The sequence below is a fragment of the Nestor notabilis genome, unplaced genomic scaffold (genome assembly GCF_000696875.1).
Source record: "Nestor notabilis isolate BGI_N333 unplaced genomic scaffold, ASM69687v1 scaffold3602, whole genome shotgun sequence".
Taxonomy (NCBI): domain Eukaryota; kingdom Metazoa; phylum Chordata; class Aves; order Psittaciformes; family Psittacidae; genus Nestor; species Nestor notabilis.
This window is the reverse complement of record NW_009918610.1, coordinates 332-17,922: the sequence shown is the minus strand read 5'-3', so window position 1 is coordinate 17,922 and position 17,591 is coordinate 332. Positions and strand designations below refer to the sequence as shown.

The 17,591-nt window shown below is 37.2% G+C and overlaps 1 protein-coding gene across 1 annotated transcript in view; it reads right to left on the bottom strand.

Moving 5' to 3' along the window:
• LOC104402020 (kinesin-like protein KIF16B) overlaps positions 1-17,340 on the bottom strand; it is a gene marked incomplete at its 5' end in the record, with an annotated part of 56,769 nt that extends 39,429 nt beyond the window's left edge. The window contains 5 exons of the mRNA XM_010009786.1: positions 3,448-3,570; positions 10,765-10,815; positions 11,423-11,528; positions 12,367-12,522; positions 15,985-17,340. Of these exons, the coding sequence (XP_010008088.1) occupies positions 3,448-3,570; positions 10,765-10,815; positions 11,423-11,528; positions 12,367-12,522; positions 15,985-17,340 (1,792 nt within the window). The remainder of the gene's footprint in view (positions 1-3,447; positions 3,571-10,764; positions 10,816-11,422; positions 11,529-12,366; positions 12,523-15,984) is intronic.
• Positions 17,341-17,591: the final 251 nt, after the last annotated feature.

Genomic DNA, 17,591 nt, shown 5'->3' with positions numbered 1-17,591 from the left:
GGAAAGAGGAATTAAAATGAGAAGGCTTATCTACAACTTTCCCTCTTGCCAGAGAATCCCCTGAAGGGTTGTGCTTGATTCCAGGTTTTGTTTCCATCATCTGCTCTTGGGAGACCCTGCAAGCCTTTATGTGAGCTGGAATTCCCCTTCCCTCCTGCCTCAGTGCTCCTTTAGCTGTCTGCAGGTACTGTCTGCAACCACAGGCACTGCCTGGAACAGACACCAACAGTCTTATCGATGCAAAAGCTCTTCCCACATGCTCTTGCTAGCACAGCCCTGTCTGAATATTCTGCATATCACAACAATATGAAAGGAAGGGGAGAATACAAGAATAGTTTTCTGGTATTCTAATTCAGCTCAAACATAAATATGTTTAGACCTGATTAAGTTACTACTGTTCCATCATGTCTTTACAGACAACAAATAAAACTATCACTCAAATGGAAGGTTTTTTGGAAACGTATCTATTCATACCGAATACTTAATAGCAGACCAGCACAAACAGCTCCATGATGTCTCTTGCTTGGAAAGGAGAAGGTGCTATCTTAACTGTAACACAGCATGCATTTGTTTCTATTTTGAATTCTCTCCAATAGGCTCTCATGGGACTCGTTCAACATCTTAAAGTAGGATCTGTATCCAGTGGAAGAACCCAAGTGGACAGACCATCTTTCTGGCCCAATATCAAATGTTATATATGTCTAGATGGACAAGATGCTGAACCTGCACTAAAAGAAAGTATTTTTGGATGGTTTGTTAGGGTTGAAAGACTTACGAGCTGACTGTGATGCTGCCAAGAAAAGTGGAACTCACTCACTCTCTTTTGGCATATAAAGGAAATAATCTTTACTATTGCATGTCACAAGAAGAAATGTGTATGTTGGTTTTATTTAGAAATTTATTATATTTGTTCCTCTATACAGCAATATGCCAGGATTTAACTACAATGACTAGAAACATCTGCTGAAGGAAACACTTCTGAGATGCCTAAAGATTCAAAGGACTGTCTCACAATTCAACTCAATCATCCCTTGTCCCTTTGTCAGATTTCCAAGTGCTGTAACATGCAAGCAGGTCAGCCATCCATTTTCCCCAGAAGTAATAGAAGCCTTGGTGAAGAAAGCTTATTTGAGACCTAGCAAAGGACATAAGATAAACCATACCTCAGCCTTTCCCCTAGTCTGACACACTCTGAGGAGATCATCTGCAACACACCTGAATAAAGTAAAGTAAGGCTGAAATTAGGAATTATTTCAGCAACTTGACATTGTGTCCTGACCCATCGGGAAGGGATGAAATAAAGAGATACATGTTCTATCCTCTCTCACGTCTTCCTATTTTCCTGATTTTAAAGGTGTGGGGGGGAGGAAATCACTATTCCATGTATTCTGATTTCCCACAGAATAACCGTAGCAGCAGCTGAAGATTAATACAGATCAAAGCAGAGCTGGGAGCTCTGCAGGGGAAAGGTTTAAAATACAAAAGTTTACGGGAAGTTTGTGGATTGTAGCTTGGAGCCAAATCCTGACCACAGCAAAAGCAGCAAAAGCAGCCCACTGTGACACATGGAGGGAAAGGTAAAAGCATAAACAGTTGATCAATTTGTGTAAGGGAATGACTGTAGGAAACACCCCAAAGACTGCCAAACTAAGGTCCATAGAAGCTTCAGTAAAAATATTTAGTGCTCTAATGAAGTTGACAGCAACGGAAGACAATTATGAAAGTGATAGCCCATTCTCTACCCCATGTGTCATCCATTTCTTTGCTTTGAACTTCATCAAAGCGTTTATTTAAGCAGCACTTTCTTTATGAGGCAGCCTAGACATGGTACAGGAGAGAGAGAAAAGATTGTTGTGGCAAGCATGATACAACAGCCGTTCCATACACACTGCTCTTAGCTAGAGCATCTGTCTATTCCATGCTATTACTGAGATTAGGGAGCAAGTCGTGCTTCTCACAGAAACAAAATACAAGCAACAGATTTGCTGGTGCCTAGTTTGATATGTATTTGTATCTCTCCTTAAATATATCCTCCTGTTCCTTCCTGGTTATGAATCCCACCCCCTTTCAACACTTTTCTTCTGCAACATTTCCTTCCAGGTAAGTCCAATTCTTCATGCACATACTTTTTTAACTGCCCCTTCATCCTAAGATCTTGCAGATGCTTACATGTGTTTTAGGGATGAAGGGAGAATACTTGGAAGAGAAATCCACCAACTTACTAAAAAGAGAAAATACCTTTTCACTTTTATCTACCTTCACTAACCATTGCCCAGTTTAGTAAATCCCATGTGCTGAAAATAGTTGGAAAGTAGAACAATCCTTGGGGAAGTTTCATATGTTCTTAACTCTTCTCTCAGCACCTCTTTGGCTCTGGGCTTTTGCTGGCCCAAGGAAATTCAGTTCAAAGTTCAAAAGGCAAAAGGAAGTATTCCATCCATAAATTGTGCAGCATGTTTCAAGATGTGAATTTAATTAGCACAGAGCTAAGATCACCCATCTTAATAAAAGCCTTTGTAAAAGAGAATGTGAGCATAGTTCAAAAATGGTCCTTCACACCAGGAGGGCAGGTCACTCATCCAACTTTCACCAGCTAATGAAGCATCTGGCAGCACATTCAGTGAAGGTGGCTGCCAACTCTGTCTCTGATGCCATGTACATCAGTTATGCTACATGTCCACATGCACTGGGAACACATTTCCAATTAGACTTCACATCTTGCTCTGAAAAAACACTGGCTTAGTACCAGAGGATACAAAATGAATATGCATTTTTTCCAGCATTTCTGCACAGATCAACTGAGGAAGCCACTACAACAGAGGGGAAGCAGTTTGGAGAAGTGAGACCCTGGAAATGCAGTGTGGGAAGAATCAGAACAACAAAATGAGCCCAAAAGGAATCGAGTTTTTGTTGCGGATATGTGTAAAATACTTTGATTATTCTTTCATTATTACAGGTAACTATTTCAAGTCTAATCATTTGTATACCTTACACTCACATCCCAGTAAAAGGCTTCCCTTCAACCTATATGCATTTAATCCTCATTTCTGCAACACTTTCAATTGAATTATTTCAATTTGGATCTGGAACTGCTCACCCCCAAGAACCTGACCACCAACCTCCTGTGTACAATCGATCCACTTAGACAATGGAAAGAGAACCAAAAATTACACTTAATGGAACAAAAAATACAATTCACTGGGGTCCGTAAGGTGATTTCTGGAACCTGCAGATTCCCAGGTATGTTTCCAGCTGCTGTTTCTATCTGTCTTCACTAACTGTGATGCTGACAGTGAACACCCACAGTCAGATGGAGCAAACTAGCAGTGATTAAACAAAAGGCATTCATCTGTTAATACTGTTACTATGATGCTACCATTGTACAAACGCAAGCAATGTGCGTACAGAGACACCAAACATTAAGGAGAAGCAACTAAAAGCACTTACCTTTATTTCAAACTCATAGTGTTCATCCTTTCCCTGCCCACACAGGACATAGCGTGGAATACTAATTTTGATTGGGTCCTTTAGGTCGTCTGGATTTGCTCCCAGTGAACGACAGACCATCCGCTTTCATATGCATACCAAATAGGGAGAACAAAGGAAAACCAAAATCACTACATAAGGAAAAAGAGAAAAGAACTTCACTAAAAACAAGAAAATGTTCTTGGCCAGAAGAGAAGCGGAAGAGAGCATAGAGGAGGCAGTAATAACTTCTAAAATGAAGGAATTATTTGAAAACAAAGTAGTTCTCCTTTTGTAAGCTAGCCCTATCCTTTTTTTATGCATGAAAAAAATTACGGTGAAGTGTCCTCAAAAATACTATTTCTTCTTTGAAAAGGCATTTTCAGCTTAGATATCAAAACCAAGGGAAATCAGAAGACTTTGTGTTAACCCTCTTTAAAAATATATATATATGTTAATCAAGCCTTCAGAGTCAGCTATATTTTTTTTATGTCTTTGTCTTTATATAAGAAGCCTGTTTACAGTATCATGCATAGCTGCAGGGGATCTAGGCAAATCAGAAAGCTCTTAGGTTTTAAAAATCCAAACTCATTTTATAATTAAATAAGGTATAAATAACATAGCAATCCACTGTCAGAACAGCTTCCTACTATTTTCTTGAAATCACATCGAATTAACAGAACATTCAACCATGATAAATTTGCATGTCTGGACAAAATGATCTAAAAGGTATATGTAATGAGAGGCACATTCCACGGACTAACAGCCAGATGGAATCTGTAACTCTGAGTTATGTCAAAAATAAAATACTTTTGCAACTGAAAAGATTAATGCTTTCCAGTGACTGTGTCCAAAAGGAGCATTAAAAGCATTTACAAGTGAAGTAGGACAGAAACTGCCTTTTCAGAAGTCCTCCACTTTCTCAATTGAACATATTTGGTCTAAAAGCCTTAATGAACTTAAAAAATAACAGTACCACGACAAATATAAGTTAACAATAACAAAAAAATACTATCACTTCAAAGTTTTGACCATGTTATATACTTGTATTTAAACAAGCTGTCCATCACTTGATCTGTAACTGTATTCTCAACATTCATTTTCAACCCTTCAGCAGCTTCCATGAGGCATGCTGCTTAGTCAAAACTCTTCTGTATTGACCAACATTATCTACGAACGTGAATAGGGCTCACACTTCTGCACATCAACACTTGGTTTCTTTGTAGTGACTCCTGGTGATTTCCAGCACACATGATACTGTGTAGGAGCTGGGGAAAAGTCTGAAACTCATTCATAAATGCCTCTCTTAATGCTGCGTGTTTCAGAGAGCTTTTTGGCATCCTCACCTGGCTCTCAAGAAGGAGAGGCTGTTATTTCATTACCAGTCAATTATAAATGCCAATGTAATTTCCCTTAACATGAGCATTAGTGAAAAAGAAAATACAAAGCAAGTGAATTTTAGTTCCAATTAACTGACGTTATCTACAAGGCATTTTCCACAAACTTTTTTTTTTTTTGTGAAAAAATAATAAAGGTTGTGTTTGAATGGAAAAATATTTTTAGCAACCTCTATTTACACAATAAATAGTTTCTCTTCTCCATTTTGCCCTTCTTTCACTTCTCCCCACTTTACTGGCTTTTCAGCAAAATACCATTTCTGGAGCATAGAAATGTAAGCAATTCTTTCCTTGGGGGAAAAGAGGAGTTCATTGCCTTGACAACAATATCATCTGTTTTAAACCAGCAATAAAACCATAAACTCACTCTTAAAGCCACCTCTGTCAACAAGTAATTTATTGGCAGTAATTTTCAAAGAACTCTTAGAAACACCTAATAGAGACAAAAATAATCTCAAAGTGTTGTGAAAAACATGCCTTAATACATTAAATAATGGTTTGATATTCATAAACATCGATCATTATGTTATAATTAATTTACAGTAGAATAAAATCCATTGCTGTGAAGTCTGGGCTTTTTTCCCCCTGTATAGAAGTGCAGAATATTTATGGATCTAGATACGAAAGCAAATACAAAAGAGGAAAACCATGTTATCAGGCACACAACACAACTTTGGGGTATAATCTGAAAAGGAATTAGTTGCAGAAATTGCCTTCCTTTAACAGCCTTGATTAAGACAGTCCTCCCAGATAGCACCACTCAATGCTGACTTTTGTCAAGGTTCAGAGGAAATGCCTTGGTGATTTCAATGAAGGAGCCGCTCCTGAAATGGACTGACACGATGTTACACTCAAACTCATAATTAGTCTGGTTACCCCATGTTCTGAAAGATATTTGTGTATCTTTTTCTTGTTAAAAACTAAAACCATACCTCAAAATAACGTGACACATTTTGCTCATCTTTGGAGCCCCGTAAGGTAGTAGAAAGCTTTGTTATGACCAAAAAAAACCCCTGTAATTCTCTACCCAAACCAACTTTCATCCTTCCAGACGTAACTTCCTCATCCAATGCAAGTTACTTCTTTTTAAATCCCACGTGAGTTACATTATTATGTCTTAACATATGGTAAGAACAAACGGGAAATGTTCTTATACTAGTAGAGAGACTGAAGTCTAACTCTGTCTAGTAGAAGATTGCACCTCTACTGGCAATATGCTTACACAGTTTAGAATTTCAGATTAGATACCACTGGTTTTTCTGCCAAGGACCATCTTCCTCAAACAAGGCAGATGGCACATTCAAGCAACAGGATTCAAAAGGTATTCAGCTCCCTTTACAAAGGAAGAAGCAAAAGAAGGGATACAAAAGCTTATTTATTATTTGAACATGTGACAGTGATAACTGGTAAAGAATGACCTTGCACTAAGCTAAAGGCGAGCCTCGACTAATGGAAATATTTTACCAATGATCAATAGTTCCATTATTTATTGGAATGTAATATTAAAGAGCCTGTAAAATATGCAATCTCATGGCATCAACGACCCCATTAGTAAGCAAGCAGAAAAAGAGGGTAGTCATGCCAAGCCCATTGTATGGAGAGAACTCTAGAGTTACTCCATCTGTCAGGCAGTATCCCCAGTTGCTAACTATCCACTTAACAGCATGAGAAAACACGTACGCACATGATAAACTCCAAAGCGTTTGTCTTACCACAGGTGCAGTGGCATAACCAAAGGTTAAAATGCTATTTAAAGCACAAGTAATGTCTGTTTATACCCTTTGAAAAGGATCATTTTCACATCACGTTTTCCCAACATCAAGGCAATATAAAGAATTACTCTATCATGGATGAGTACAAGTTAACTATTTGAACAAAATAAACAGGAATGACTTAAAGCCATGTATTGCTTCCCTTCAAGAAAAGGAGGTGAGGGGAAAATCTAAAAGGAGCATTGGATGTTCTTGGATGTTCTCTGCATTTTTCTTGTTCTGTTTCACTGATTCCACATAGCTTACACTCTCTTAGCCCTGGGCAAAGAGGGTAAACCCAGGAGAAAAGAGATATGGCAAATCCATCAACTCCTGGTAACTCAGTCAACACTCCTTTTCCACTTGTGAGAAATCTTCATGCAAGAATGAATTAATCCTTAAATGCAAAACTCTGAAACAGAAAAGAATTGCCAGTGCTATTCTTTCCAAAATTGTAAGTCTAAAAGCTATAAACATCCTCAGTATTAAGAGCATACAATGAATGTAAGATAAAAATAGTATTTCAAATGTTTTGAAATATTGAGATCAAGGGAGTGAAATAAGTGAGAAGCATGAAAAACAAAGATACTCAGAAAGATTAAGGAAGAAGTCATCAAGGAGGAATGGAGAAGACATTAATGAAGACAGATAGTAGACAGAGGGAGCCAGAAAACACAGCCAAAATGGAAATCAGGACACCACTGTAATTATAGTTTTGATCCACCTACCACATAAACTAGAAATATTTAATTTCCTCACTTTCCCAAGGAAACGTATGTACAGTGTATCAGAGACCCACAAAAGGCAAGCATTCAAGTAATAATTATTTTTGCTAAGATGTGTGTATCCACCCTACAGTATTCCCTTCCAGGCTCAAAGGACTCTTTTGCCTATTGATTAAAAAAGAAAAATTATCAATATTCATTAGCCTCTTTATTTTGAATGTATCTAAACGTATTTGGATTTCAGCACCTAGTCAGATGCATAATTAGCCAAATGGCTTCTTCACTTGAACTGAATGTTAATTTCCAGACTTCCGAAGGGATATGCAAACCGCTTTGAAGAATTGATGGGATGACTGTCAGTTGAGTATTTACTTCTTTTTCACAGTATTTAGAGAAATCAATTCCTGAATCAGATCCAACCTTGCTCCTTCTAGAAAACACAAGTTCAATTTTTGTGAAATTCTCTTTGTCTGGCAAAACTACACATCGGGTATCATTCAAACTGTGCAACTGAAGCCTGTCAAATTGTGATTCCTGGCTTGAAGCATCCAAAAAGTTAGGTGCAGGATAAAAGACATCACTTTCCCTTAAGAGACCTATATGAGTAGTTGTAAGAACAAGAGCTCTATACACACTCTGCTTAGCGCAGTCTACTTTCACTGTGGTGTACAGCAGTACATGAACATCACTTAACGAAGGTTTAGTATTTCCCATATTTTCATGGAGTAAGTAAACCAGATCAGCTAATTCAGTTCCAAATTTACAGGACAATCGTACTCCATTTGAAAAAACTAAGTCATTTACATCTGATGTCCAGTCAAGTGAAATCTGCATCAAATCATCTTTCAAGAGCTGGTGATTTAAATAAACAGCATCATCCTCATCCATTGTAGCACTCAAAATGTTCATTATGTCATGGCAAATTCTTTGAGTGAAGTGTTTGTTATAGGTAAATATTGTGAGTAAACCATCTTCAGCAGAGCACAGAAGATTAATATTCTGTCCAGCAAAGCCAACTTGAATCTCCTTTATAGTGACGATGGGAACCTCACAGAAGATTGCCAAGGAACTGTGGTATGTGTCTTGTTCAACTGATGAAATAACAACATACAGAACAGAGCTGAACAAAAGCAAGCAAGCAGGTTGTGGTTCAGGTGTTTTACAATTGCCAACAGCAAGCCAATATATACCTTTCAACTCCTCCTCCCTAATACAAATTTGAGGTAAGGCACAGGTCAAAAATTCCAGCACTTTTTCTAGAGAACAGATCTGAAGCTTCAAAAAGACATCAGGAAAATGCACAAATTTCTGTCTTAACACAAGACTGTTTTCCAGCTCTTCCTTTTTACAACAGCATACAAATCCTTCAGAGGGCTTTCTTGCACAGGCATCAGAGGTTTCTGTTCTGGCACACACTGTGATAGCCTCTTGCACAGGGGATTCAGGCTGAGCAACATTTTCAGTATGAGTGCTGGCGTCATCCATAGAGGGGGACACATCATGATTCACATCTGACTTGAAGAATACATTTACTTGCAAGCTTCTTATAAATGGCAAATTTTTTATTAATGATACTGCTTGTGCACATCTCTCACTCCTGTCACACAAACTTCCCAACTCCTTAATTGGCTTAGAAACCACCATAGTGTTGAGCAGCTGACTACTGGTATCTCTGCAAAGGCAGGAAAGCTTGCTGAAAAGATATCCTAAACTGTAAGTGTGTTCTGGTCTCACATCAAAACAAGAAGCTGTTGACTTAAAAGACATCAAATCAGAGGCTTCTTGTGTTGGAAGCTGAGAATTACTAGACTGGTCTTCGACTGTCGAGTGCATGGTCTTAAATGGACTGTTTTCTTTACAAGTTATTATTTCAGAATGCACATTAGATTGTGAAAAGAGAAGGCATGATGTGCTGTTAAAGCCAGCCTGCTCATTAGCACCCATTAAGGATCCTACAGGAGACAGCTGTTTCAAGTGGGAACACTCAGATTCAGTTCTTGAGCTGTCACAATCCGGAGAAGTAATTATTTTATCATCAAAATGATTGAAATTTTCAACCTTGCAGAGTGAATAAGCCACATTATTTAAGTCATGACTTTGTAAAGAAGTAAATAAAACATTCTGATAAGGAACATTTTTACTCTTTAAAGTATTAATATTTTTAGAGTGAATTAAACTAGTTTCAGTGTCACAATGACAAGCAAAGCTCTCCTGTTCTGAATTACTCCTTTCATTCTCAAATGCCTTCTCTGATGTAAAAAGGGAGGAGATTCTTCCAGAACTGGAAAATAAATCGCACATCTCTGTATATGCCTTCTGCCTTTTACGGTCTCTTACTCCCGCGTTTTCTCCACACAAGTTGGAAGCACAAATAGCATCTTTAGGCATAAATGGAAAGCCATAATGTGGCTGCCACTGTTGACTTTTCTGTTAAAAATTTCAAAAGAAGAACACAGAAACGTCTTTACAAAACCTTCGATTTGAACAGTTCTTAAATTGAGGCTTGATTTTGATTAGATTTTTACAATCATTCAAAACTGATACAATCATTGTACAATCTCTCAAAATTGGAGAGAGAAAATCCAGCAGAAGTGATTAAGGCCTGATTCAGGAATGGTTGATCTTCCCAGCTCACCATTGCTTTTTCTTTTACAGTATCCATTTCTCTTGGTTTATATTTACTGTACTCAAAACCCACAGAAAAGTCAAAGGGTAACAGAGAAATTTATAAGCCCTTTAGTATTTTTCACATATGCACAAAAAAGTAATCCTACACTACCCAAGACAGTGTAAGAAGTCCAACACAGTTTAAAAATAACAGTGTAAAAGCCAAAAAAAAAAAGTCCAAATTACAGGTGTTGCAACCCTGCTACTATTAAGGTTTAAATCCATAAAAGGTATTTAGGATTTACACACCAAGACAAGTAATTAACCATATTTCAAGTAGAAGTCAGGCAACCGAATATGGTGGGAGGGGTCTAAGCCTCAGTTTAAAATACATCTATGAATCCTCCATGACAAAGGCAAACTTGCCCGATGCTTCTTGCTAATATTATAGACACACTCATAGTTGTTCATTGTGAGTCAAAAATGTGAAGTTTTCTGAATTCAGACAATCTCTCCTCACTAAATGCTTTTATCCTCTAAAACTCAGGAAAGGGATACTGTTCCAACTTAAGAATCATGACAAAACGAGGCAGAAAGATCCACAGTAACACCACACCTTTCAAATAAGGAAAAAGCTATGCCAGATCTGAAAAAAAATCACTTTAATTCCAGCTGACAATATGCATTGCTGCCTCTACGAACCATTAATCTTGCCCGTGAATTCAAAATTCTAATTATGCAGCTAAACATTAAGAAACTTAATTACAGGGCATGCCATAATTTAAGACAACCATTTCATTCTGACAAATTATGACCTACCTCATACTTCAGCTTGCGTTGAAGAGTGCCATTATTAAGCCTCTCATTATCCTAAGAACAAAAAAGGTACAGGTGATTATTAAAAAGAGTGCCTTTCTTGTGTAAGTTCATTTAAAAGTACTCATAGGAAGAGACATTCTTTTTAATAGCCACAAATAACTATTTTCTTCTTAATATTTATTAAACCACTAGCTTAGAAGTCAATCAAGCCAGTCTTTGGATTGATTAGATCACCAGGTCTTATAGGAGCCTTTGTTTGCAAGTACAAACAACTACTGTTCTTCTCAGATGGGATTTTATCAATGTATTTTACAGACATAAATTAAAGATATTTATCTATGAGCTTTCTATTGCCATTTACACACTGTTCCCTGAAAAAAAAGAAAAAGAAAAGGAATACAACATAAAACAGCCACTAGGGGAAGGCACATTAAAAAAGACTATCAAATGTAAAACTGATGGAACTAGATGATCTTTAAGGTCCCTTCCAACCCAAAGCATTCTATGATACTATGATCCCTGATTTAGCAGTTACTTTTTTTGGTCAATTAAAATCAAGTAAATATAGGAAAAGATTGAAATTATTGAACAACAGAACTAAATCAGTGGTTACGCATGGTGCATCGAAGGTCAGGATCTCCTGCTTATCTCTGCTCACCTTTAAACTTTCTGTAGACCAGGACAGGCTAACATCATTATCCTCAGCTTTATGATGAATATTCTGGAGCCTTCTCTGCACTTCTTGCTCAATAAAGGCATTTATCCTTCAAGATATAGTGGGGAGGGGGGAGGTGGAAAGGAAGTATATTGTTAGATAAAAATCAAGACAGGCTAAAGGGCTCTTAGAAACGCTTATGAATCCTACGTACCACACAAGTCTTAATTAGCAGGCCTCATGTTAGACCAGTTTTATCCCTTGGGCATGGACTTTTGAGCAGGTGTTCAGTTAACAGGCAAAGGTTAACAATTTGTTACCACAATTAGACAATTTAATGGGCCACAGGTTAAGCCACTGCTATGTGTACAGCTGTACATACAAGTGGCATTGAGGGTTAAAGCAGAGAAGAAGAAATAGAAGGCTGGGGTTGCAACTTTAGTTACTTAATGATTTGCTTTCATCACTTTTATGATATAGGCAACTTGGGCTAACAAAGGTTTGGTCTTCAAACAGAAGGAATGTTCCAAGAGTTGATACTAACAACTGCATGTATAAGCGTAAAAAGAACAGATACTAAATAGATTTTAAGTGATACCAGGCAGCTGCCCTATTAAAAAAAGGTTGAAGACAATTTTATATACTTTGTTGCTTTAAGCATATAGGCAAGTAACTAACTGTAAACACAAAACGAATTTAAATACATTTTAGACTACAATTTTCCAACCCTCTGTTCTAAAATAAAATGGCACAGGAGCAACAGATTAGGCTGTTGGTTATTTAAAGTAAAATACAGCATATTAATTTTATTTCCAGACTAGGTTTTAAGTACAATTGCAGTATTTAATTAATAACCAACCCTGGCAGAACAATCTTTCAGGATATTTCTCTTCTAAAGCTATTGGCTGCATTCCTACCAAAGCATTGCAGAAATGCAGGTTACCTACCTATCATCAACTAGCGGTGCAGCGAGTGGCTGTGGCTTTGTTGGAGTGGTAGGGGAAGTGGTATGGGAGAGTCTCTCTTCTAATGTGCCATGACTTCCTTTCTGACCATCACCCTCGTATATTTTTTGCTTCAGCTGCTGGATTTCCTGGTCCAGGCTATAAAGAGATCTTAAAATGTAATTTGCTTTGATTTAGAGTTGATTCCCATAGTTGTTACAGAAAGTACTGTACTTGCACTGGGATACATGTACCTAAGATTGTAGGTATTCATATTTATGAAGATGTAAAAATCCTAATTTTTCTTCAAGCATGTTTAGACAGGAAAATAGACACAGCTCAAAAAACATTACAGCAGAAGTACTATTAAATGAAACAACTTCAATAGCTTCCGATGCAAAAGGTATCTCACTCAGCACATTAAACATTAATTAAGACTATTAAGGCTTAACCTATCTATTATGATCACTTGAATAAACTTTCCTCATTAGAGAACTCTGTCAATGACCTCAGTTATTAGCTTCCAGTGTGAAGTAAATGAACAAATGGGGGGAAAAAAATTAGAAGCTCAAAATACAGCACTAATCTGAAAAGAAAAAAGACAAACCTAAAACAAGGATGGGGCAAAACATATTTATAAGAAAATCTTTAAATTGTGTACTACACTTGTAAATCTTATTTCCCAGTTATTCCTTCGGTCTGTATATATGTTTTTGAAAGTTTACTTACAAAATAAAACATCTAGCATTTATTTTATATACACCTAATAAATCATCTTTTGAAATGAAAACCTCCTCGTTTTGACAAATAAATGTCCTACTAGACAGGTTTATGCACAGAATATTGGAGACTGGATTTTTGAGTGAAAAGGCCTGATGTAACTAGTATAAATTAAGAAGCATTTCTTGCAATATTTATCACTTAGTCAAATTAAACTGTACTGTAACGAAGTAAACTGCAGAACACACTTTTCACTTGCAATGCAGCTGAGATTAGTTTAGTAACACAGTAATAACCTTCCCCATTTCTATTACAACCTTTGTTTCTAAAGGTAATTCTTTTTTCTAGAGGTTGAAAATTAAGATACTTGAAAATTAAAGGATGAAAGAAAAGAAGTTCCTGCAAAAGCAGGGGAAACCAGGCAAAGATGGGATTCTATCACTTACCCTATAACTGCATATATCTAAATTGAAGTACAATGCTACAATGACTTTATTCCATCCTGGAGGTTAAAACAGAAAATCAAAGAGATAACAATTGCTGATGCTTAGGCTGGAGTAAAGCAGGCTGAATTGTTACTTCATTTTTAGAGTACTTTGTGCAGCACTGCCAGAAGCTATCTGTTTCTTTTGATTAGCAGCAAAACAATCTTGCATCCTGAGGGAAAGCAGATAGGAGATGGCTGATGGATTTAGAAGAGTGTTTGCATCTATGGAAAATCAACTTAACCACAAAAATCAGAATTACATTAAACGAAAAAAGCTTATCTCTTGATTTGTAAACATCCTACTATCAAAAAATATCACTTCCTGTAGCTATAAACTTATCCAGCCGTGTCATGCATCCACCAGTAAATACACTAAACTGCACCTTGCCACTTGTGAGCGATACCTCTCTTTGTCTCAATGATGACTCTAAAGTTGCTTGATATTAATTCTATTGTGCAAACCTCTGCCAGTAAAGACAAAACATATATGCATTATTCCAGTATAAGTTAACTTCAAATCATCATTTTGGGGGTCATCCCTGAAGGTGAAAGAATTTGAGCTAACATACTATTTAAACTGGGAAAAAAAAAATATTTTATCATTATGATGGACTTACACTAATAAAGCATTTCAAATCAATATTGCATTTAAACCTTTTCAGAGAGTTAACACTGATCTGAACCAGAGCACATCATCCCATTATGGCAGCTAGATAAACAATAAGAAACATAAAATTCATACGCTTCCTATAGCATCAAAGACATTGTGTACTGTGAAGTGTAAATTCAAACAGAACAGCGATAAGCAGCCGGAAATGTTTAACATACGATCATGTATCTTAAGATTTTCTAGTATATCAACATTCATAAAAATATTCTGAATTGAATTTTCTGGGCCCTGGGCAATTGACTGAAAGACTTCAAAGTTTTATTCAGTTTGTGCAAGAGGACTTTAAAGTAAACAAGAAAAAAAGCAAGAGGGAATGAAAAAGGAAAAGAGACCTTTTCACTTCCTTGGTATCTTTTCTAAACCTCAGTCCTCCAGCTGACAACGTATTTTTTTTACTTATCACACAACCCAGCAACCTCTTGAGGGCTAAGCTGTCTATTTTTGTGGAAACTCCAGTTGTTTATAGATAACTTCAGTCAAGCGAGATGCTTAGAGTAGGAAATGAGGTGTTTATGTTTAAGGCAATTTTGAAAAATAATGGCAATATCCACCACAAAATGATGAATCAGTATTGAAAACGCTTAACTAAAATCCACACAATGTAGCTCTGAAAAAGTGACCTCTACACAGGGTATAGAAAGGAACTATTCTCCTCTGATAATGGTTTAAAAGGAAAAGGATACAGAAGAGCTCTTCAATTTGGCTATAGGCAAGTTTCTTTTTTTAGGTGGTTTTTCTAATGAAGCATCTGTTTGAAGGGCTTACAAGAGAAGAGTCAGATAATTATTGGAATACTAAAAAAGCAAATGACAAATGATACCTCAAGAAAAAACACTTCATTGTTTCATCAATAATCACAGTTTTCAAAGCTCTCGTGTTAGCAAACCAGACAACACATATAAACATGGCAATTATGCTCTCTTTCCATACTGCATGGATTAAATGCATTGATCCCTGTGGATTTTTGCTTCGGCCAAAAATAAAACAAAAGATTTCTTCCTCTTCTTCCTCACAGACAGCATCTTCCTTTCCTGAATCACTTTGCTCTGAGCCTTCCATACTTAGGTTGAAGGTTATGCTACAAGATATGTGTATAACTGATGACATTGCTTCTGTACTTAGAAGGGTTTCTCATCACATAGGGCTGTATTAAAGGCTCTGTATATTTTCCAATAAGCTTAAAAACCACCATCAAATTTTACATGGATGTACGGCTACTCTATTTATTCAGTCCTGAAACCAATAGCAAAAAATTAAACACTACACCTGTTTACTTTGAATACCAGAAGTGTTGAGTACATCATCAGCTGAGACAGTTGGCAGTCTACTGTAATAACTATCAGTCTCCAAATCTTGAACATCTACCTTGTTACTGATAAAGAAACAAAATGTTACACATTAATATTGTAAGAGAAAAACGCTCTTAGCTAATACTTACTTTTGAAAGAGCAGAACATAAGGTTGGCAGATCTCTCTCGATAGGTAAAACTGTTTAAGTACTGTGATGGCTAATGCAAATACTATACTGCTGAGGATGGGATAAGTATCTGAACATAACAGAAATAAAAGAGCGAGCAAGAATCTCTAGCGAGCAAGAGTCTCTATTCTGGGTAAACTACATGAAACTCATCAAGAAACTCCAACACTGGGACACAGCACAAGTCGCTCCCTCAACATCTAAGGTATAAATTGATTCGCTTTTAGTGGGTAGGGTCTAACAAACAGAAGCCACCACAACACTCACCGTTCTCGGTCTTGTTCGAGGGCTTTCTGCTCAGCTTCTAGACTAGCCTGCAGACCTGCCTGTTCACTGCAGCTGTTGTTCAAGGTGGCAAGCTTCTGTTTCTGCTCTTCAATTTCAAAGTCTATCGTTGAACGACGTTGCAAAGCAGAGTGCCTCCTTTCTAACTTGGCAACAGCTTGCTCCAGTGCCTCTCTCTGCTGCTTTTCCCTTGATTCAAGGATTTCTTTTTCCTTTTTCCGAACCTTTTCTTCCTGACGAGCTATGTTGGCTGTAAATTCAAAGGTTTCTTGAAGCTGCTGCAGTTGATTTGTGCTAGCTCTATACTGGGCAAGCCGCTCTTCTTTTTCTTCTATTTCTTTCTCTATTTGATAGAGAGTATTATCTAACCCTAACAAGCCTCTATCAAGGACTTCAGAAGCTCTTTGTTTTTCTTCCAGCAGAGCTGGCAAATGACTACTCTTCAGGTACTCAAGCTGGCGTACTTTAGATTGGAGCCTGTATTCCGCTGTCTTTATCTTTTCAACTTCTTCAGCCTTGAATACAGCGTCCACAAAGTTTTCATCATCTCTCAGGAGATTTAAATGGTCTTCATGTGCATATTTTAAGTGTTCCAGAGCTCTTCTTTCATCTGCTATTTCCTTTTCTAGGTGATCCATTTGTTGAACTAAATCTTTCTCCAAAATAGTCAACTGTTCCAGTTGTTTCCTTTTAAACTCTACAAAATCATGCTGTGCTTTTACTAACTCTTCACGTTTTTCATCACCTTCAGATCGGGCCTCCTTGACTTTCAAAAGAGATTCCCTAATATCTTCAAGATCTCTTTTCTCTTCTTCAACTCTTTGTACATCCCCTCTCTTCAAGAGCTCTATCATGACCTGCTTCTCTCGAAGCTGTTCTTCTAAATGAGCCACCAGCATCACCTGCTCCCGTTCTTGTTCTTCAAGTCTCTTTTTTTCTGATTCCAGCTTCATATACTGTTCATCTTTTTCCTTTTTAAGTCTCTCTAGTTCACGGAAGATCTGCATTTTCTCTGCTTTTTCATTATGATTAAGTTCTTGCAGTCGCTGCAACTCCTCTTTGACACGGGCAAAAATTTCTTCCTGGTGTTTTTTCTTTTGAAGCTCTATCTCCTGTTGTTCCCGTAATCTCTCTTCTTCAAACTTTTCTTTTTCAGCCAGCAAATCCTTTAACCTGCTCTCAATGTGAACACTTCTCCGTTTCAGACTCTCTTCCTGTTTTCGAATCTGCAGCTGTACTATTTCTGTCTCTTTGCGCTGTGACTCTACTTCTTGCTGCATTCTTACAAGTTCTGCTTTGTCAGATCTTTGTTTTTCTTCCATCTCTTCTATTTGCTTCCTACAGTAAAACATTTACATGCAATATTTCAAATTTTTCTCTTTATTCTTTCCCCAAAAGACAATATATCCCTTAGAAGTTTAAAAGGTTTCGAAAAAGATTTTGAAGTATATATTACGCTTTTTTAATAGTTCTGTTTTCATAGAATCATAGAATGGTTTGGGTTGGAAAGGACCATAAGATCATCTAGTTCCAACCCCCCTGCCATGAGCAGGGACACCACACACTAAACTATGTCGCCCAAGGCTCTG